Raw genomic sequence first — 22,916 nt, forward strand, 5'->3', positions numbered from 1 at the left:
TATTTACCCTATTGTTCTATAATTATATGCCATGTATGATATATTTTTGGAAAGAGGAAGAAACTAGTTATAGCATAAAAATGTAATCATGACGATATATTTTTTCTATAAAATTATAAAAAATTGATTTTCTTTTGTTTTAATTTTAATTGCTTACATACTAACACTTACATGATAATGCTGAGTCATCAAATGATCATATTCACGTTTTCATATCACTACACGATTGCCAAATACATTCACTTATATTTTCACACATCAACAAGAAAAAAAGCGCCATTTTGCGTCTTCCGCACTGAAAAGTTGAGACACTTTTTCACTGAGTATTCTTCAAATATCCCTAAAACCAATATCATAAACGTATTCTACGTAAAATTTCCAGTAATATACGTCTCAATTATCACTCATCTAATTATTCCTCTCGGCATAATTCACAATCCAAATATTCGTTGAACAAGACAAATGTCACAAACTATGGCCGATGACGCAACTCAATCAATGATTCACTTTTTTTTTTTATTTTCTGGTTTTGGTCTCTATTGCCTGTCTCGGAGTCGTGTCGATTCGAATTATAAATGTTTAAGGCATAGAGAAATATTTTTTATACTGGAAACATTCACTTGTAAGAACTACAGGTGACCTTCAAAGTCATTGGCCGCGTTATGAACAGTCGTTGTACGCAGGACGCTACAGTACCATTTTGAGTTACGAGCAACCGCCTGTACGTAGGACGCGTCACGGGTTAAGCAACGTTACGCGCGGTTATATTGTGGATGGGTGACCGATGCGTAGAAACAATTGTAACTTGCAGATTAAAATTATATTACATAGGAATGTATGAACAACACTTATAGTTTATATAGTTTTGGCGATCTCTACCAGACAATACTGTGTGCAATGGAGATATTTTAAGTTTTTAATAACTTGGTTTGAGATAATATTATCTAAATTAGATTGCATAGAAAATGTATGAAACACTTGTCACTTTTTGGTTATCTCTACCAGACAAGCCAGTGTGTGAAATGGAAATAATTTAGTTTATAAATAAGTTGGTTAAGCAACTATACATCAAGTCCAAAGTCTGATGGGTGACCGCGTTTCAAAATGCCGGTTAGTTTAATTACAATTACAGATAATAACTTTAAAATATAACTTTGACGTTTATACAAGCTTAATTATGAAAGTATTTAAAATAACTGATTCACAAGAAATCTCATTTTATTCGACATAAGACTGTATATTTCTTAAAATGTAGGAACGGTAAGTTATGGATTTTTGGTATATATATTCTATTTCGAATGTCGCAAGAAAGTTTTAAAGTTAGTAAAATTTTATAATTATAAAAACTTAAAAATAATTTTAAAATTGTCAAAAATTCTACAATTAACACAAATTGAAAGGCTAAAAATAAATAATTATTTGCAGAATTTATGCTTGTATAAAAATAATTATGAAAAAAACAAAGTGATTTTCATATAATTTCATCGTCACTATGTTTGTAAATCAACTTCTCCGAAATAGCTTGACCGATTTTTTTGATATTTTTTACGTTTACAGAAACAGCTATATTATATTTAAAATTAGTAAATAATCCATAACTTACCTTATATTAGATTTTTTTATTTAAACATAGTCCTAGTTTTAGTCATTTTAATGCATTTACATTTTGTATTATATTTTATAAGTTTTGTATTTTAGATTTCTATAGCATTTAATAGTTTTGTAACAATTATTACTTACATTTTTATATACAACTAGCGGTCCGCCCCGGCTTCGCCCGTGGTACATATTTACGTTTTCTCTACATATAAACCATCCTCGTACTTCAAGGAATATAATAAAAAAAGAATTATCGAAATCGGTTCAGCCGTTCTCGAGTTATGCGCTTACCAACACATTTTGCGATTCATTTTTATATATAAGACTAGTTTTCCGCCCGCGGCTTCGCCCGCGTTTTGAAAGAAAAACCCACATAGTTCCCGTTCCCGTGGGATTTCCGGGATGAAACCTATCCTATGTGTTAATCCAAGTTACCCTCTATATGTGTGCTAAATTTTATTGTAATCGGTTCAGTAGTATTTGCGTGAAAGAGTAACAAATACACACACACACACACACACACACACACACATCCTCACAAACTTTCGCATAATTTATAATATTAGTAGGATTTAATTTATCATATACAGGCTGATTTTTTATGGTATTCCTGGGATTAATTCATAAGTTAATATGTATTGTTAAAAATCGGTCTCTTACACATTTATTTTAACGTAGATGTTAGAAACAATGTATAAATTATACCATACTTGAAAAAATAATTAAGTGGTTATGACTTCTTTTTGTTTACTAGAAGATTTCCTTAAAAAACCATTTAAAAAATCACTCTGTATATATATTTTTTTTAATTTTAACAACGATAGAATTCAAACAAAAATATTCTAACTTGCAACGTATACATTTTTGAAGTGAAACTTTTATAGGCGCGTTGAGAGTAAAATTTCAATGTTACGTCATGGCAATACCGTCACGTCATGGAGTGAGGTGACGATTATGGTATCTTTGAATGTTGCCAATGAAGTTTCACTTCTGACATGTGTGCTCAACACACACGCTCTTTTTTATTATTTAGTTGGTTTCCAACAATTAGAAATATCTCATATAAATATAAAATTAATTATGATATATTAAATAAATTACGTTTTAAAAATATACAACGAGTATTATGTAGTTATTTAGTTTTTGTATGTTTTAAAACGATTTCTTTTCAAAACGGCTAATCGATTTTTGATAAAACTTTACTTCAATGGATGTCAAATCGATGTCAATAAGAAACGGGAATCGTTTTAAAATATTATATTAAGTGTATTCTAGTAGATTTTGCATTTATTATATTATGTATAAGATTTATATTGGTTACACTCTATTAGTGACTTGTATACTTATAAATAAGTTGTATACAAAACTTTTAAACACACAGAAACACAACATTCTGTCTGACCGGTTGTGACTGACCGGTTGGCTTGGTTGGTAGTGGCCTTGCCTTCCAAGCCAGAGGTCGTGGGTTCGATTCCCACCCGGGGCAAATATTTGTGTGATGAACATAGATGTTTGCTCTGTGTCTGAGTGTTAATTATTTATCTATGTTTATAAGTATTTATTTAAAAATTATATAATATGTATGTTTATCAGCCATCTGGTTTCCATAACACAAGCGAAAGCTTAGTATGGGATCAGATTGTGCCGTGTGTGAAAATTGTCCTGAAATATAAAAAAAAATTATGTTACTATTATTTATTCTTATCTATTACTAGTTGCGCTTCGTGGTTTCACCCGCGTGGCTGCGAAACCGCGTACTGTTGGTCTTAGCGTGATGATATAATATAGCCTTCCTCCATAAATTGGCTATCTAACACCAAAATAATTTTTCAAATCGGACCAGTAGTTCCTGAGATTAGCGCGTTCAAACATACAAACAAACAAACTCTTCAGCTTTACAATATTAAGTATGGATTTAACTGTTATTAAAAAAAACTTAATAAACTAGTCAATTCGAAAGCAATTTAATGTAAATATTTCGTTTAAATTTTATTGAGTAAATCAATTTTGATGATTTTCCTTATATTGAAAGTTAGTGTTTCTCATGTCCCATTAATTATCAAGATTTTGCTTATTAATATTTGTTGTTGACTCCTGTGAAAATGATCCAAAAACGTGGTAATTTTTTCAGAACATCTTTTCTTAAAAAATAATTGATGTAAGCACTTATTTTTAAGTTAACCAAGTTAAAAATAAAGTATAACCAATGTACTTAGACATACTTAGCTTAAGATAAAAACCGTCAGCTAAATGAAACTGCCAATCTGTATAAAGTTTAGCGATTAAGACTGATGAATAGCCATTTTAGTGTAACTTTATGTAACTTAGTGTAACTTAGTGATACTTTAGTGTTACTTAGTGATACTCTAGTGTAAGTTAGTATTATTTTCGTGTAACTTAGTGATATTTTAGTGATACTTTAGTGTAAGGTGTATCGTCCAAAATTTGTGAAATCTCTCGTCCTATTCGAATCGAAATTATGTAGGTACGGTCAGCAAGTAAATGCTTATTAGATTTAATTACTTTTTAAATATCTTATGAAATTGTAAGGCCTATTGATTGGAAATAGTATTGATATTTCTAATATGTGTATCTTATCCTTAAAAACAGTTCTTTTATGTTCATTTTTCTTAATTAAATTTTGTTTCCAACAATGTATTTTGATAAAAATTAAAACCACCATTTTTTGTTAAACAGGATTTTTAATCAATAAGTAAATTCGCCAAATAAATTTTGTTTTAAAAGTAACTTCTTCAAAAAAATGTGTAAAAACTTAAATTTCTGACTGTACAGATTAGTTTATATTTGGCTAAAGTCGTGGACATTAGGGTTTAAATTGTACATTCTTTGATACCAGATATTGCATTTATAGGTTTTAAGTAGGTTATCTAGGTTTCAAATATATAGAAATAGTTTGTAAGTCGCATCGTATTTATGATTATGATTTTAGAGTATAGTTTGTTTCGATAAATACTTTTTAGCAATGATATTATAGTAGAGCCATTTTAATAGGCAACATTTGACAGTTCAACAAAATTCAAGAACGTAACCTAGTAACGACGACATAGAATAACATGATATTTCGTTTTGTTAGAACTGCACATTGGCTTGACTTTTTTCAATTACAACTACATATTTATAATAACAATGACCGATACAAGTAATTTTAAGATTTCATTTTACTGATAAACCATTTTAAACATAATAAACAATTTCTGAATTGAAGAACTGACGTCACTACAATTTTGTGTCAATAAACCTTTTTTCTTTTTAAATACCAGAGACGTTACTCTAAAAATCGAAATATGACATCTAGAATCGAATGCATTGATTACTTGTGAATAAAAATTATCATAAATTAATAAATTCGATTGACAAATGTTTCAAATCCGTATCGATTAATTCACTTTAATCGATGTTTTTAAAAAATTGATAGACGTCAAATGTTGCCTATTAAATTGGCTCGACAATATAAGAAAATGTGTAGATAGATTACCAACACAACATTGAATCTTCAAATGGTACTTACACTAACGCACACACGATTAGACGTTAAAGTGAGATGGCATGATTCAAATATCGTGAGGCAAAAAGAGACAACCTCATTTTGACATGCCCGGAGTGCTTATAAGCAATCTACACGTTTATACTTTTAATATCATTGCATTTTAGGATTATGTAGCCAAATATAACGGAACAAAATATTCATTTAGTGAAATAAAAAACAATTTTCTAGTGAGTCTATACTTATAAGCTCTGTGACAAGTGTCATTCAATATGATTTTTTTTTTGCCGCTCGTACTGTATGTAGAGTTTACAAGTTTTAGACAGAGCAGGCAACAAATTAATTTATACCGGTTTTGGATTTTATAATTACTATCTCCATATTTAGAAGTCAATAAAACATAGATTTCGATTAAAAACGACAGACTTATCGAAAAAGTAATTTTAGATGTAATGAAGTCACAAAAGTGATCTATTCAAAAACAGTATGAAATCGATCTCAACATATAGTTTTCTCTATTACACATTGGCGATAGATAGCATGCTATCTCGTTCGCACTTATCTCTTACGAAAATATGTTTTTTTTTTTATAATTTTAGTATTTAATTCGACAGCTATTATTTTAAATAGAATTTAGTATTTAATTCCTAAAGTAATCATTTTTTATATGACTGACACCTTGATATCATTTTTACATACGACATTTTAGATTTAGTTTGTGTAGGTTGTATTTACAGTTAGCTTTTAGTTTTTAGGTTATATATAATATATACTCGTAGCATAAGTCAGTTTTAAACTGATAGTTTTTAGTGCCAGATCTTAGTAATTAGGTTTAGTTAACAAAGGGGGAGTTCAAGTATGTATTACGTAACGGCAATTTGGTGGGAGGGGGGAGGGTGTCTCGTAAAACGTTACTACGTTTCTGCGGTACAGAAAAAATCAGTGTGTTACAAGGGGGAATGGGGGAGGGGTCAAAAATGGTTTACGTAATACTTGAACGCCCCCTAATCTGTAATTGCAATTAATATTTTATTCGTGGACATAGAAAAATGGGATTTTGTGATCCCCATTTTTTTAAGATTTTATTGTAAGATGTTCGCTTATTTATATTCATTATTTATTTTATTGGTCTGTTAGTTTTACATAAGCTCAAAATTGATGAATATGTCAAGAAATAAGGGCAAAATATCGTTTATTTATTACGCATTCGAACATTTTTTGCGATGTTTTCAAAATAAACAAGGTCAACACATTTATAAAAAAATATTGCATTTAACATTTTATGTATTGGATTAAAATACTTATAACCAAATAAGTGTATAAGCGAATATTTTTATTAAAAAGTCAATTTGTACTATTCATTTAAATCTAGTAATAAAATTGTAAAAATGTAAATTTGGCCAATTCGTATCGATGTGCTTCGCTCGGTATTTCATAAATTTTATATCGGCTTGTAATTTTAATTTTTGTATTATGTCGTATTTAATTTAGTTTTAAGCGATTGTAACCTTTATTTAAGTCTTCGTTAAGACTGAATATTGTATGATTTTTTTATATATTTTTAAATAACTTCGTATTAGAAGTGATTGATGAAGGAATTTGCATTGCGAGATTTTTGTAATAAATATTAATCGATGTATAATGGTGTTTTATTTTTTAAATCCTATAGTTTTATTTATAACTAGCCGCGCTCCGCGGTTTTACCCGCCTAGTGCTCCGCTCTTGTTGGTCTTAGCGAGATGATATATAGCCTGTGGCCTTCCTCGATAAATGGGCTATCTAGCACCGAAAGAATTTTTCAAATGGGACCAGAAGTTCCCGAGATTAGCGCGTTCAAACAAACAAACTCTTCAGCTTTATTATATTAGTATAGGATAGATACATACATTTTTAAATCATTGGCTTGTCTAATTTATTTTCTATTTAATACTCAATCTTACCCTAATACTTATTGTTTGAATTAGTTTGAACTACATGACCAAAAATACTGCATGTTTCAACTGGGTTCGATCCCCGGTTAAGACTAATAAAAAATTCTATGCACACAAAAATTCTACTAGTAAAGAAAATCGATCATTGAAACAGAAGCATACCTATAGCATTGGGGATATATTTTTCGGGAAACGAATAAAAGTCGCTCAATGATTCCAAATAGTTTATTCAATAAATAACATTAAAACAAGTTTATTCTTCGACTTCGTCCAGGTTTCCGATTTGCGCGTACAATTTCTTCTGAACAGTGAAGAGCTCAGCTACTTCATATGGGTCGCCCGGAATCTTTAAGAAATAATATTATTAATCCAAATATAGAAAATAGTACAAATTCTATATATTCTGTAATATTTTAGAAGCACAAAAGTTTTGGTTTGTAAAACCTAATAAATTGTGTAAAAAAACCACAATAAAACCTTCCTCTTGAAACACTATCTATTTAAAACCCATTAAAAATCGGTTGCGCAATTTTAAATCTATCTCTTTTATACTATTTAGATTATATTTCAAAATGCCCATAATAGGCCAGTAGAAATCGACACTAAAAAACCCTAAATTCGCAAAGCACGATGTAGATTTGAATTTTTGGTATGTTGTTTGGATCAGTTAGGGTGATGTAAATCCCAATTTGCAACTTCGAAAAAGTTGTGCTCGCTGCGCACCACGTGATAAACTGCGAAAATTTTGGACTTTTTTCACTTTTTGCTCTAAAAGTCATAAACTATGCGTTTCCGACAAGTATGATTCAGTACATAAATTAAGGTTATTAAATTTGCAACAATTTAAGCCTAACCGCAGCTCTCTAAACCTTATAACGACTAAACTGTGGCCATTCGAAGATGGTTCATTTTTCCGGAAATATTGAAATTTTTAGTTTTGCTCCCGTTTGAAGCAAAATATTGGCAAAAACCGCTCGTTCTTTGAGAAGTTCGTATAATAAAGTTGTAGTGCATTTAATTTTCTTTCATAAGAGCATAGAACAAAGTCTGTGAGACAAATAGTTCACTCACAATATCTGAAAAACAAAAAGAAGGTAGAAATAGATTTTTAAAGAATTGAAACTGAGGGCATATAAAATCATAAAAAGGATAATACTTTTTCATTTGCAGGATAGGTAATTAACAAAATTACAAAGATAATTAAATTTGCAACAATTTAAGCCTAACCGCAGCTCTCTAAACCTTATAACAACTAAGCTGTGGCCTTTCAAAGATAGTCAGTTTTTCCCGAAATTTTCAAATTTTTAGTTTTGCTCCCGTTTGAACCAAAATATTGGCAAAACCGCTCGTTCTATGAGAAGGTCATAAAATAAAGTTGTAGAAAATTTAATTTTGTTAATTACCTATCCTGCAAATGAAAAAGTATTATCCTTTTTATGATTTTATATGCCCTCAGTTTCAATTCTTTAAAAATCTATTTCTACCTTCTTTTTGTTTTTCAGATACATATTGTGAGTGAACTATTTGTCTCACAGACTTTGTTCTATGCTCTAATGAAAGAAAATTAAATGCACTACAACTTTATTATACGACTTTCTCATAGAACGAGCGGTTTTTCCCAATATTTTGGTTCAAACAGGAGCAAAACTAAAAATTTGAAATTTTCGGGAAAAACTGACTATCTTTGAAAGGCCACAGCTTAGTTGTTATAAGGTTTAGAGAGCTGCGGTTTGTCTTAAATTGTTGCAAATTTAATTAGCTTTGTAATTTTGTTAATTACCTATACTGCAAATGAAAAAGTATTATCCTTTTTATGATTTTATATGCCCTCAGTTTCAATTCTTTAAAAATCTATTTCTACCTTCTTTTTGTTTTTCAAATATTGTGAGTGAACTATTTGTCTCACAGACTTTGTTCTATGCTCTAATGAAAGAAAATTAAATGCACTACAACTTTATTATACGACCTTCTCATAGAACGAGCGGTTTTTGCCAATATTTTGCTTCAAACGGGAGCAAAACTAAAAATTTCAATATTTCGGGAAAAATGAACCGTCTTCGAATGGCCACAGTTTAGTCGCTATAAGATTTAGAGAGCTTTAATTAGGCTTAAATTGTTGCAAATTTAATAACCTTAATTTATGTACTGAATGATACTTGTCGGAAACGCATAGTTTATGACTTTTAGAGCAAAAAGTGAAAAAAGTCCAAAATTTTCGCAGTTTATTATTTGCGTATAATCTTTTTTCCTACTTTCCCAAATTTTGTAATTTTGTTAATTACCTATCCTGCAAATGAATAAGTATTATTCTTTTTATGATTTTATATGCTCTCAGTTTCAATTCTTTAAAAATCTATTTCTACCTTCTTTTTGTTTTTCAGATATTGTGTGTGAAATATTTGTCTCACAGACTTTGTTCTATGCTCTTATGAAAGAAAATTAAATGCACTACAACTTTATTATACGAACTTCTCATAGAACGAGCGGTTTTTGCCAATATTTTGCTTCAAACGGGAGCAAAACTAAAAATTTCAATATTTCCGGAAAAATGAACCATCTTCGAATGGCCACAGTTTAGTCGTTATAAGGTTTAGAGAGCTGCGGTTAGGCTTAAATTGTTGCAAATTTAATAACCTTAATTTATGTACTGAATCATACTTGTCGGAAACGCATAGTTTATGACTTTTAGAGCAAAAAGTGAAAAAAGTCCAAAATTTTCGCAGTTTATCACGTGGTGCGCAGCGAGCACAACTTTTTCGAAGTTGCAAATTGGGATTTACATCACCCTAACTGATCCAAACAACATACCAAAAATTCAAATCTACATCGTGCTTTGCGAATTTAATGTTAATTTCCACTGGCCTATAAACGATTTGTAAACGGACTGCGGTGCATTTACCTACATCATTCGAACGTAGAGCTAAAGCAAGAGCATTTGGTGATCTTTTAGTGTAAACGAAAACTCGTATTCAGTATTAGAACATTGCATAATCTATTGCACTAAGAACAACAAAATAATACTCTACGCCTGTTTACACTAAAATAATTCGACATAATATAAGTGATTGATGGGGTTAGAATGAGTATTCGCTCGTTTGATGTAAATGCATGGTTACAGTTCTCTGTAATAAGTAGGTATATAGTCTATGGTTACAGTCAACCCAGAAATATATAAGTACAACTCGGCCAAGCTAAGTTTGCACCTCGCGTCGATTACGTCACACTGATGCTTACGTACGGTCTGCAAAAAAGGATTCGCTATGACTTAAAATAAGTAAACAATTAATGTTTGTTAGATTTTACTTTGCATTTATTGTTTTGTTTGCAGTTTGCACCTCTTCAGTTTTCACCTCCAACGAGGTGCAAACTTAGCTTGGCTGAGGTATAATGTAACCTTTTCACTGCCATAACATTTCGGTTTCCCCGGTCGGAATATACACAGCCGCTGTTTATGATAAACCACCTGTAATGTAAAATGTATTAAGAAAAATATTAATTTAACTATGCCCTTATCTCACCAATAGGTCCGTGTAGTCATCAAAATATAATGCATGTATTTACCAAATAGTGTAAAAGAAAAAGAATTTGTACAATCCAGCCATGTATACGTCTACATTATTATCTAAACTGTGGAGTTTCAAATATTATATGAACACTGAAGAGTAACATTATGTTTTATTAATTTTAATTATTTAATTTTATTAACTTATAAATTATCCATGTCACAATAAAATAAAGTTGAAACTCACCTTTGCTGTTTCGAATGGAATATTTTCAAAACTGGTCGCTTTCTAAAATAAATAGAAAATAATATGTCTACAATAATCCTACTAGCAGGGCTTTCTTTATTAAAGGGATATTATATTTAGGTATGTCATTAGATATTTTAACTGTGTGGTTTTACCCGTACCTATTGCTCCGCTCCTGTTGGTCTCAGCGTGATGATATATATATATATATAGCCTATAGCCTTCCCCGATAAATGGGCTATCTAAAACCGAAAGAATTTTTCAAATCGGACCAGTAGTTCCTGACTTAGCGCGTTCAAACAAACAAACTCAGCTTTATACCAAATATTTAAGTACTACGAAGAATTTTTAAATCATGTTTAACTTACAACGTAAATTATTGCTAAAAGGCAAAACAACAATTTGGTCACCGTCATCATCTTCAAACGCAAATTGAGTTCAACGATACAAGATTATTTTATGAATCGTAACGAATTTTGCAATTGCATTGCTTATTTCATGCTTTCTCTTCAATAGATATGTACCTACAAAATATTGCATTTTCAGTTTTTACTAGCTGTGCCGCGCGGTTTAACCCGCAGACGAATCCGCGGGTACCTATAAGTTATAACAAGTATTTGTGAGCTCATGAGTCATGTGTTATTCACCTAAAGATCAATCCAAATCCGTCCAGTATTTGTTCGTGATTTTTTCTGACAAGCTTTCGCATTTATAATATTAGAAAGATAGTATGTAGATACTAGATACTATTGGACGAAATATACCTTTTGACGATCGACTAAAGATCCTATGCTGTTTATATAATTGTTAGGTACTTTCATTCTCATCATTAAAGAAAACATTAAACTACCTATAATTTGTGGTTATGCTAACTCAGACATTTTAATCCAATGTCAAGCAGTCCAAAGACCAAAGTGTAATTATAATTTGTAAGCAATCTATCCATACTAATATTATAAATGCGAAAGTAACTCTGTCTATCTGTCTGTTACTCAATCACGCCTTAACTACTGAACCAATTTGAATGAAATTTGGTATAGAGATATTTTGATACCCGAGAAAGGACATAGGCTACTTTTTACCCCGGGACATAGGATAGTTTTTATCCCGGAAATCCCACGGGAACGGGAACTATGCGGGTTTTTCTTTGACTGCGCGGGCGAAGCCGCGGGTGAAAAGCTAGTGGGAAATAAAATAAAACGAACATTGTAAAATAAGTTTTTTATTCCTTACCTACTTGTAGGTACCTTTCGTTAAATCTATGTAGAAAGGTACCGATGTTCCTGGAATAATTTTGAAAAAAATATATTTGACATTTATTTTCTTATAGTCCTTACCAAGTTAATAAGTTTTGATAAAAATAAAACAACTTCTCTTCCTTGCATGTTTCATTATAAGCTTATATGAACACTAGCTTACCGCCCGCGGCTTCGCCCGCTTTGTCTAAAACCTAATAAATTATATACTAAAACCTTCCTCTTGAATCACTCTATCTATTTAAAAAAACCGCATCAAAATCCGTTGCGTAGTTTTAAAGATTTAAGCATACAAAGGGACATAGGGAAATAGTGACAGAGAAAGCGACTTTGTTTTATACTATGTAGTGATATTATAGTGATATCTAGAAGTAACACGCGCTCTATAGCTTCCTAATAAATACTCTGAAACGCTGAAATAGTAGGTACCTGCTTCGAGCAATGCACTAAGTACTCCAAAAAGGATGAGCCTATTTGAATGTGATTTTACGATTTAAAAGGTTTTTATGATATGCTAAAGTAACAATTTTAGATAAATCTTTTTTAAGTAATCAAAATAATGAAGTAAAATAAAATAGCTGGTAATCGAATCTAAATTTTTTCTTTACGCTGTGCTATGCCAATATGCCATTGCTTTTAACCAAATTTCAAGACTCTGTGTTCAAGGGAAGTACCTACCCTGTAGATTTGATTCCTGTGCGAATGTCGAAATTTGTGAAAATTTTCACCATTTACGGCTCTATCTTTTAATTGGGTTTTCTTATAAGTTTGATTTTTTTACAGCTTCAAGGGACCATAGACTTGATTATTGTATTTTGTATATCTATATTTGTATTATAGAAATGGTAGAAATTATTTAAAAGATAAAAGTTTACTTAAAAAATCTGCGAGTTGACAAAATATAAATCATCACGTCAACACAAAATCGCAGGTTGCTTATTTCTTTTGCTCTCAATACAGTTAATGTGTGTTACAGCATAAATGTTTATTTGGACTATTTTGAAATATCTAGTTTAACGACACGTGTGTCTATAAATATAAGGTATTAATGTCACACCACTCGAGAAATCCATTAAGTTTATAAGTAGATACATAAAATAAGATGTTGCAGTGTAGGAGTTGATGGTGTCTTATACCGCTAAACTAATTTATTCATGCTAGATCAATGTGCATTCTAAAAAAAAGATGATCCCATCTGTATGAATACAGATATAGATTTTTGTCTGAAATAGGTAGCACAGACAACATAAAATCGGAACTACGCGAGTGAAGTCGTGGACTCAAGCTAGGTATTTATTTATTTTCACTATAAAGTATTATGAAACATACCTATATGTAATTGCAAACAAAGTCGCGGGTTAAAGGCAGTTTGTTAATTAAAACAGCATTTCTATGTCTGTTTATTTGACCTAGATTTTTTCACACTTTCAGAAATTCTATGTAGAGCCCAGAAGTTATACATTACCTGCAACAAAAAATGCGTAATTTGCGAAAAATTGTGTATAAATACTTCATTAGTTAGAGAAATCAATATTCGTGAACTATCTTCGGTTTCGAATCTCATCTGTAAGTAATCACTTCTTTTATATCTAATGTATAAATGTTTTTACTAATTTTTATAATTCTATACACTGTATAATTAGAATATTGTTTAAGTAAAATTTCACCCTTAGATTTATTTATAATTACTGTCTTCAATCCGAATATTTGCATGTTAATAATTTTTTTTGTCCGTTTAATAGATAGGTATGTACCTACTTATTTCAATGAATACTCACCCATCAATGTTTTGGCAAATTTACCTTGTAACACACACTTGGAAAAATTCTATATCAAAATAAAGAAGTACCTATTTACAAAATGAACACATTTTTTCCTTTTCCAGAATCTGAAAATGGCGTTCAAATTCGTGCTCCTCGTGCTGCCAGTGCTCGCGCTCGCGAAAATAGACATCGAACTTTCTGGAACGTTCGAGAAGAACCTCAACCTCGCCTTCTCCGGCCAGGAAATTGACGTCATCAGCGACACAGAGCGGGAAACCTTCCAATTGACAGACAGCAACTTGAAGAAAGGCGCCGAATTGTACTTTGGACAATGGCCAGACGACATTTTCGTAAAGAGCCCAACACCTTGGGGTGATTTGTACAGGTCCTACGGGTGGAGACAGGTTTCCAGGACTCTGGTGCCCAAACGAGGCCGCGTTTTATCTATGACAACCCAACCCCAGATTGTAATGCAACAGATCTTCGAAAACAACAGCTCTAAACCTGCCTCCTTCAACGTGGGGATCTCACAAGCCGTTCAGAACACAATGAGCTCATCCTGGAGCAAATCTGGCGATTTAACCGTTGGTCAAGAGATTAGCTACGACTTTGATATCGATTTCGTCAATGTAGGTGGTAAAACATCCTTGGAATTCTCTTCGTCATGGGGAACGAACTCCGAAAAGTCACAGACGATTACCGTCGGTTCCGAATCCCATATGGAGTTAATGTTGACTCCTGGACAATCTGTTTTGGCTGAATTACACGCTACAAGAGGTACTTTGAAGGTGGAAGTTGAATATGAAGCCAGTTTAAGTGGATCCCTCGCTGTGAACTACAATGACCAGTACAGAGACCATCATTTCTGGGCGTTGGATGTCAGAACTGTTATGGCTAAAGCTGGTCTGAACAACGCTTTAATCTCTAAACAAATTATGGAAATCGGCTTCTTCACTAACTCAAAGGTTGTTGTGTTTGATAGGAAGTTCAACACGAAGATCATGGATGTTGTTGTTTGATTTGTAAATATGTAATAAATGGTTTGAATGTGAATGAATTTTTATTTAACGAATTCCTATTTATTAAGTACAGATAGTACTTCCTACTAATATTATAAATGCGAAAGTTTGTGAGGATGTATCTGTGTGTTTGTTACTCTTTCACGCAAATACTACTGAACCGATTACAATTAAATTACACATATAGAGGGTAACTTGGATTAACACATAGGATAAATTTTATCCCGGAAATCCCATGGGAACGGGAACTATGTGAGAAATCTGTGAAAACGCGGGCGAAGCAGCGGGCGGAAAGCTAGTATTATAATATTATCTGTGGTACAGATATTTGATGTGAAATTAATATAGCTTCTTTGTTATTAAGAATTACCTACCTATGACACTTCTCAAACTTTTTTATACATATTTTTTTACAGAGTCGGGTAAACAGATAAATAAAACACCATTTATAACAACACACTTTCATTTAAAAATTCTAATCTATGTTACATTGTGTATTATCTTTACATAAACTTAAATAATATTTAAATAAATAACTAACTTATAACTATTATTATATGATATAAAATTGACTGACGATCAAACACTTCACTGGCAGAAATCGCCTTAGACGATAAGGTTTTTTTACACGGTGTAAACCTATAAATTTTTGAAAGATTTATATTATTGTAGGTAATGTAGTACATAAAGGATAATTTCCTTTCCTACCAGGTTGCCTGGCAGAGATGGCTGTGTAGCAATAAGGCCTTTTGTATCTTATTAATTTGTACGACATTTCCTACATTGTTTTGTTGTAAACAAACAAACTATTAAAAATAATTTTGTTTTATTTAATGATGTAAAATAATAATTATTGAAGATATTTAAAAATAATGAATAATAATATTTGATGACTTGCATTTAACAGCTCAGTAATTTAGTTTTAATCGTCAGTCAATATAACATAAAAAATATATAACCTTAATTACTGTACATAATAAAGTAAAATTATCGTTTTTTGCGAAACATTAATATTTTTTAATATACCTGAATAGAAATAAAGAATGACGATAGATTTATAGGTAATAGTTTTATACAAGTAAATGCTGATTTTTGTGTTAAATAACAGCCATATAGACTACAGGCCCATGTTGAAAAAGTTTTGGGTCATTTGAACCACCAGGTGACCTATCTAGAACGATATAAGAGCATAAAATAATTAGATTCAGCACTATGCCGTTACTTGTCAGCTTACAAGCTTAGATAGGTCACATAATAGTTCAAATGACCCATAATTTTTTTCAACATGGGCCTGTAGTCTAATATTATTCAATTACCTTCGAGCACTCGATTGAATTTAGAGTTATCTTTTTGTAATATAAACCAAAAGTCAAGTGACAAGGTTCCAAAGATTGAAATTGTTGTTATTTATTTTATTTCTGTTATATTTAAGTAGTAGCTGTGGTAGTAGTTAGCAATTTAGTCAAAATTGTTCATTTTTAAATGTCATACGCACTAATTATTATTGTAACAATTGTTTTAATGTATTGCGTTAGGCAGTTAGTGTTTTCATTTTATTCGATAAGACTTAAGTAATATCTATAGGTACTTACAATATCTATAGGAAGCCAATAATCACAAAATCAGACTACTTTCATTTATTTATGACTATTTTTATATTTCCTAATGTATCAAAAATTAACTGAAAAAATGTTACCTTAAATAACTTTATATAAAAAAGAATGAACAAAGGTTTAATTATTTACATCAATTATATTGTAAACATAATTAAAAATGAAATCGCACATATCAAACATTTTGTATTAATTTTGTTTTTGAAAATTACTATTAAAAAACGAACACAGAAATTACCGTGAACACAAATGATTATATTATTTTATATTAATAGTATAATATTAATTTGTACAATATATTTATATTATAATTAAATTAAATTAAAACTATGAATATCTTGAGGGTTTTATATAATAGTTGAAAATATTTGTTAATAAATAAAAATCGTATTATTTTTAACTAAATATGGTCAAATACAAAAGTTTGTACAGTCAATACAAAAAAATATTGTAGCACAATGTTAATAAATGAGAAAAATACAATTAAATTATTCATTTAAATGAATTATTTTGAATCAAACATATATTATTTTGTATAGTAATAACAGTCAAATACAAAAGTGTATACAATTATTGTACCACGTATTTAGTACGATATGCTTAATATTTGAGTATATTCGATGTTAATGGTCAAATACAATCAAATACAATTATTGTATTATTCACGTAGTAATATAACTATTAACGAATATGAAGTTATTTAGTATTGAACAAGGTAAAGTGATGTTTGTAACAGCCTTATTTAACAATTTTTGTAGAATCGTGAATCATGTTCTTTTTAATACAAATAAGTATATTAGCTGCATGTGTGTTTGTTTAGATTTATTTTTATTACATATTTATAACTATCTGAATACAAAAAATCACGGTCAAATACAATTCCTGTTAAATACAACCAAATACAAAACAGTCAAATTACTATTTGATTTTGTATTTGGATTTTGGTTGTATTGTAGCATTAGGTACGGTCACTTTTATAATACGGCAAAACAGCAAGCTCATTATTACAAATATAACAATGTTTACAGTTCAATACAAAGTTTTAGTACGGTCACGGCTTTTATTTTACGAAATACAAATACAGAATACTAATATTAAATAGTTTTAGAACGGTCACGTATGATGATAGGGTAGAGGAGCCAGAGGGTGTTCATATAGCTCTTAAAAATCCTTGTTTATGTGAATTATCACGGAAATACCAAACAGTCGCATATAAAAATGTTCAAATACAACTTTTTCTTTCAAATACAAGTGTTTTACGGTCAAAAACAAATCCTGTAGTAAATATTAAAAAGTTTTAGTATGGTCACGTATGATGATACGGTAAATGAGCTAGCAGGTTGTTCATATAGCTCTTAAAAATCCTTGTATCTGAATTATCATGGATATACCAAACAGTCGCATACAAAAATTTTCAAATACAACTTTTTCTTTCAAATACAAGTGTTTTACGGTCAAATACAAATCCTGTTTATTAATATTAAATAGTTTTAGTATGGTCACGTATGATGATACGGTAAGTGAGCTAGAGGGTGTTCATATAACGCGTGAGGGTAGATCGGTGGTGCGTGTGCGGGGGTCACGTGAGGGGCGTCACTGTCGTCGTCAGTTGATGAGTCTAGCTGCTTGTCTGGGCCACCGCTGGAATTAAAAGTATTCATTTATTATAAGTAAGTTAGCTGGAAGTCATGAAGATATACAGAAGATTAACATCTTTTTTTTTTTGAATGCCCACCTTATATTAACATGCTAATTCTGTATTACTCTACCACGTGTTATGGCGAGTTATTTTAATAGCAGCATTGATATATTATTGATAAAAAGGGCTTTTTCAATCTTTCTAAATTCAACAGTCAACGCCTAAATACAGAAGGCTTACGGTCAAATACAAAGATTGTTTCCTAAATATTAAATACACAATATTTTTATTTTGTTTAACTGCAGATTATAAATAATTAGTATAAAAGTAGTTCTCATTATTTGATACACCTGAACCGAAAGTTGCGTTATAAATTGTATATGATAAAATAATAATAGATATATTATGTTTTTTTTTCTTTTTACATCCGACAGAATATCCAATTCCAGTGCAAGTGATTTTCAACAATACGCAAATAATTATGTGCGTCAAACTACGAGAAATCTTTTAATTTCTACCTGAACCCATTAGACTGAATTAAATCAACCGTGAACACCCTGTATGTAGAAACCCTGAGCGTATTGGATTTCGTTCAATATAAAGGTAAAACAGAGACAGCCCGCCCCCTAGTAATGCGATATGCGGGTCTGTCATAGACGTGATAGAATTGGAATAGACAAAGTTTTTCTTTTTTTAATTTTTTGTTATACAGGGGGTTTGGGAATAATTATTGAGCGCTTTTTTCGAATTATTTTTTATGTGAATTTTATTTAATTAAGCTTTATTGTTTTAGATAAATTACAAATTGAGACTTAACCTAGGATACGGCGGCCTTATCGCTAAATAGCGAGTTCTTCCAGACAACCGGTTATACAGAGATAAATTAAGTAAAGGATAGGAATAAGGCAAATAAATATATACATCCCTACTATATTATAATATTATAAATGCGAAAGTAACTCTGTCTGTCTTTCTGTCTGTTACGCTTTCCCGCTTAAACCTCTCAACCGATTTTGACGAAATTTGGCACAGACAATCTTTAGGTACCTGAGAAAGAACATAGGCTACCTTTTATTGCGAAAAAACACCACGCGGGCGAAGCCGCGGGTGGAAGCTAGTTCAAAAATTAAATACTTTCTTTCCAGGTAAAACTTTAAAGTTTAAACTAAAACTGCGATTTCTTTATCAGAATGACGCAATCCATTAACAAATTACCTATGCCTCCTGATTTTCTATACAACCAAAAAAACAAGCCAACCCTGGTGGCCGAGTATGTCTTAAAGCAGCGGCCCGTAAATTTTCACTTGATTGAGCGTGAATCGGATTATCAGAATTAGATGTATTGAAGGATAGATTAAAAAAAATGGAGAAAAAAGTCTTTAATACAATGTGGCGCTTGTTTTTTTTTTTTTTGAAAAAAAAAAGTTTTAAGCGTTTGGCGATTTCTTATCTGTTGCTTGTTCTTTGTTGATTATTTATTTGCCGCATTTCTTTGTTCGTGTGTATTTTATGTAATTGTGACGTAGTCGGTTTAGCCGAAAACTATAAGTATATTTGTCATCCCCTTTTTCACCATTTACAAGTTTATTTTCGCAGCAATAACAATTAAATATTTCATCTATCTTTTTATGAAACTTCATCATAATCAGCAGTACAAATGCAAAAACAATCACATAAAAATTACTGTCCACTTCAAAATTTAGCATGTCTGTATTTCGCGACCAAAAAGTACATAAGCCCGATTTTATCTATCTATAGGTACATGAAAATTCATCCACCCCCATTCAGCAGTACAAACATATAATGATAAACAGACATACAAAACATCAAATTCAAAACATTATTAATAACACATTATTTAGCATTACATTTTCGATAACAAATTAAAACATTGTAACCGTAAGTGCGAGCGAGAGGGTACATTAGAGCGGGACGGATATATGTAACTTGATACTACCACATCTGCGTCTAAAAGCGTCCAGGGGCGTATTGGGAAATATTTATTTTTCATATTTTAAAAACAATATGATTTTAACAACTTTGTTAAGTTTGAACGTTTTTGCAAACATAATATTGTATATGCAGTCGCTTGCACGTGGTTGTTTTGTAATTCTAAGAAAAGTACACATAAGTTCAAAATAATAATTTCGAAAACATAAAAATATCGTAAATTTACATTTGTAAGGATAGCTTCCTTACAAATGAATTGATAGGCCACTTTTAAAAGTCGCCTAATAATACGTCATAATAATTATACTAGTAAATAATACTAGTAAGTACTAGTTTTTGAACGTTACATAAATTTATTGAACAAAATAAATAATCAAAATGTATCTCATATTTTCGTCTATTTAGAACCAACTCTAAACCGAACTATTATTACATAACTAACCAATATATACTACATATTTAATAATAATAATTGAATAGATAAAATCGCAAACACAGACGGACAAACCCACGATCTAAGTTTATAGTCACAGCTGACTGACTCAATATCACACATTTATTACAATATCGACTCTATTCCAACTAAATAGGGTATAATTTAGTTTGTTTGTCGTTTGTTTGGCAAAAGTATCATGTTACGAAGCCAAAGTAATGGTTGAGTAAATTCGTATACTAGTTATAGGCTGCGGGTTCGTCTGTATACATTGTTTAATCAAGGGCATATTCAGTAATGTTATAATTCTAAAAATGTGTGTTGGTTACATTTTCACGTGTAGATTGTAGCATCGTTTTGGATGAAATTTGGAATGAAAATAGTTGAAGACCAATTAGTATTAAATATAGGGTAGGTACTTATTTTTCAAATAAAAAGGGGTTGAAATAGAGAATATAAGTTTTTGCTCATAGTTTTGTTAAAAGGTGAAATCGCAGGGAATAACTAGTCCTATATCATAAATGACCGCCTCCTTGGTACAGTGGTTGACGCGTGAGCGTAGAACCGAGGGGTCCTGGGTTCGATTCCCGGTGGAGATGAAGAAAAAAAAAATGTCTCGGTCTGGCAGGACACAGAAGGCTGATCACCTACTTGTCCCTAAAGAAAATCGATCAGTGAAACAGATGTATGAATAATGCATCTGCCCCTTACCCCACTACGGGGACACGGGACTTCACACACATATTATCATAAATGGAGAAGTTTGTAAGGATGGATATTTGTTACTCCTTCACGCAGCACATTTTGCACTATCATCAGCTATCTAATACCTACTTTCTTCCAAATACTTTTCCACTGAAAAACTAACATTAAAGAGAGCTAAATATTTTATTATTTTTGACTGTAGTAGTAGGTCGTACTCATAATATGTGGGTGACCAATTAGTAATGACTTAAAAATTAAAAGATTTCGAGTAATTTGTGAGGAAAATTCCGACAATATAAATAAGCTTTATATTTAAAAAAAGGAAATAAAAAAAAATCTTACCTATCTTTATGTTCAGCTTGTCTATCCCTTTGTCGTCTATTTTTGAACCAATTTGACACCTGAAATATTAAAAAAAAATCATTTTATACATAGCCTTGTATAATAATAATTGATAGCCATAATAAGAAAAATTGACTTGGTTGATAGTTTTAATACTTCTTAGTTATTACACCGGTCATTGGTTAAAAGTTATTCATCCATATGTATCTAACCATAAAATGTGCAAATTGTTCACAATTTGACATTTCTGTGACTTGACCTTCCATTTTTTACAGGCGTCTCAATCTATCGCATACCTACATTCATGTAAAAATAATCTTATATATAAAAATGAATCGCAAAATGTGTTGGTAAGCGCATAACTCGAGAACGGCTGAACCGATTTCGATAATTCTTTTTTTATTATATTCCTTGAAGTACGAGGATGGTTTTTATGTAGAGAAAACGTAAATATGTACCACGGGCGAAGCCGGGGTGGACCGCTAGTTTCTTATAAAAGAAGATACGTACATGTATAGAATCAAGCAGAGGCATCTTCACTATTATTATATGTATTTAAAGTTAAAATAACGCCTATAAAATTGTCACTAAATAATATGATTGCCAAGCAATCCTAGTTTACAATTCTGACTTAATATTATAATTTATTTTCAGCCTGTTAGACTGGGGTAGAAGCCTTTGAAAATAATGAAAAGATAAAAAAAATCGCAGTCGGACGAAACCCATTAGAAAAGGAGGGGAATATGATAAAAATGTAAGGAAAAATAAATTACGGTCAATCCGAGTTCGGGAAGCGGGAGGGGGGAGCTTTTAAGAGAAAAAAATGGTTTCTCTCGATTTCCGACAAAACTACAAGTCCTATAGAAAAAAGTTCAATGGCAAAGTTGTAGGTAATTAAAAGTTCTACAACTTTTGTATTCACAATTTTTTCACATAACCTAAAAAGTTAGGTGAAAAATTCAAAAAACCAAGTTTTTGGTCTTTTATTTCTATCTGCTTCAAAATTTATTTTTTTTCTACGAAATTTGGTGAAAACTTACTTTATTATGTCCCAAATACACTGTAATTTATTTGATTGAAAATATTTATTTTTTCGCCTTATTTTGAATTAATACCAAAAAAACAACCTAATTTTCAATCGAAAAGTCACCCGTCAAAATATCAGCTTTTTTCAAAAACTTGGGGTGCCTTTTATTCATTGAAATCTCTACTTTCATATGGTGTAAAAAAAAATAAACACCACTATAGTAAATGTTCTCAGGAAATGCATACAAACAGTGTGATAATGAGCTTTTACTAAATCAGGCACACTATGACTTGTAGTTTTGTCGGAAATCGAGAGAAACCATTTTTTTCTCTTAAAAGCTCCCCCCTCCCGCTTCCCGAACTCGGATTGACCGTAATTTATTTTT

General features: G+C 31.0%; 2 protein-coding genes and 1 long non-coding RNA gene across 3 annotated transcripts in view; 1 reads left to right on the forward strand and 2 right to left on the reverse strand.

Moving 5' to 3' along the window:
* LOC149476629 (uncharacterized) overlaps nt 1-22,916 on the reverse strand; it is a 444,465-nt gene that overhangs the window by 295,438 nt on the left and 126,111 nt on the right. The gene's annotated exons all lie outside the window — the stretch shown is intronic.
* LOC149476637 (U-megalopygitoxin(8)-Mc8-like) lies at nt 13,489-14,845 on the forward strand. The gene is made up of 2 exons (XM_089711845.1): nt 13,489-13,606; nt 13,926-14,845. The coding sequence occupies exon 2, from the start codon at nt 13,935-13,937 to the stop codon at nt 14,820-14,822; it is 888 nt and encodes a 295-aa protein (XP_089567971.1). The 5' UTR covers nt 13,489-13,606; nt 13,926-13,934; the 3' UTR covers nt 14,823-14,845.
* LOC149476638 (protein sine oculis-like) overlaps nt 17,247-22,916 on the reverse strand; it is a 28,749-nt gene continuing 23,079 nt past the window's right edge. The window contains exons 6-7 of the mRNA XM_089711946.1: nt 21,505-21,563; nt 17,247-18,076 (exon numbers count right to left, since the gene is read on the reverse strand). Of these exons, the coding sequence (XP_089568072.1) occupies nt 17,935-18,076; nt 21,505-21,563 (201 nt within the window). The 3' untranslated portion in view covers nt 17,247-17,934. The remainder of the gene's footprint in view (nt 18,077-21,504; nt 21,564-22,916) is intronic.

This window comes from Colias philodice, chromosome 27 (genome assembly GCF_061535455.1).
Source record: "Colias philodice isolate Cphi_HAF_F1 chromosome 27, ilColPhil1 Martin Lab GWU primary, whole genome shotgun sequence".
NCBI lineage: Eukaryota > Metazoa > Arthropoda > Insecta > Lepidoptera > Pieridae > Colias > Colias philodice.